Genomic DNA, 1,165 nt, shown 5'->3' on the forward strand with positions numbered 1-1,165 from the left:
ACAGATAGGTTGAGAAGCAGTGCAAAATAAGTGAAAAATAAGCATGGTATTCACCATTGCCATGATCATGAATGGGCTGTGTTCAGGGTTCAGGGTCCATCTCTAAAAATAGAACAAAGCCAGATAGATTGTATAACATGATTACAAAATATGCCAAAAAAGGGAAGAAAAATCGGAATGATATTTGCTGTTGTCATGATATTGAAGGGGCTGTGTTCAGGGTCCATATCTAAATATAGACAGAAAAAAAAACAACTCAGAGAAAACAGCTGGAAAATGAGGAAAAAGTGAAGAAACTTGTACACAATAATTTAGCTATATTTGGGCAGATTCCCATATTTGGAGGTGTATCCTGGACCCTGAATACAGCCTCTCCAATAGTATAGCAACATTAAATATCAGAAATGTGATTATATCATCTGACTAGCCTTCTTTCTTATGCAGATATTGGTCAAAATACATGACTATTTTCAAAAAGTGTCCAATTTTTTCAGTATTTTGTGTTTTTCTCAATAAGGAATGATCTGTGTGACATTATTTATATATATTTGTAAAGCTAAGCAAAGGGGCTACAATTCTTGTTAATAAAGCTAAGTGAGAGGCTGTGTTTCTGGTACCGTGGGAAAATTGACCTGAAAAGGAAATTAGGGACAGTTTTATAGAGCATGCTGTTATATTTCTCAATGTGGTCACAAAATGTGACTAGCTATTTTCTTTCCTGAGATATATGCAAAGACACCTATTTATTCATGTTTTTATATATTTTTCTCAATAAGAAATCATCCTGGTCGTATGATTTCAGTACATTTAGAAATGTATGACATGGGGCTATAATTCATGTACTGTGGGAAAAAGTTCCCAAATAAGGAATGTGGACATGCCCTAAACTTCCTGGGTACTTCAAAGCTTCTGGTAAATAATAGTAAACTTTCCCTTTTGAACTTGAACCACCATCATCTTGCTTTGCTGGCACCTTGTTCACTCCATTCTGAGTCAACCACTCATGCTACTGCTACAATTCTTTTTGCTATGGCTTCTAGGCCTTCTCTGCTACACTTCTATGCCCTCTGTATTCTCTTCCAACACCTGGAACATGCTCAGATCTGGAAATACTGGTGTTAGCTCTGAACTTGGTCATTTTTGGCCATGTAAGCCTATTTCTATA

At 36.1% G+C, this 1,165-nt stretch overlaps 1 protein-coding gene across 1 annotated transcript in view; it reads left to right on the forward strand.

Annotated features, from left to right (window-relative positions):
* Positions 1-869: 869 nt before the first annotated feature.
* The window catches only part of LACBIDRAFT_336239 (uncharacterized protein), a gene marked incomplete at both ends in the record, with an annotated part of 1,588 nt that continues 1,292 nt past the window's right edge, over positions 870-1,165 (forward strand). Inside the window, 2 exons of the mRNA XM_001891175.1 lie at positions 870-912; positions 1,123-1,148. Coding sequence (XP_001891210.1) covers positions 870-912; positions 1,123-1,148 — 69 coding nt within the window. The remainder of the gene's footprint in view (positions 913-1,122; positions 1,149-1,165) is intronic.

The sequence above is a fragment of the Laccaria bicolor genome, genomic scaffold (assembly GCF_000143565.1).
Source record: "Laccaria bicolor S238N-H82 LACBIscaffold_435 genomic scaffold, whole genome shotgun sequence".
Classification (NCBI taxonomy): Eukaryota; Fungi; Basidiomycota; class Agaricomycetes; order Agaricales; family Hydnangiaceae; genus Laccaria; species Laccaria bicolor.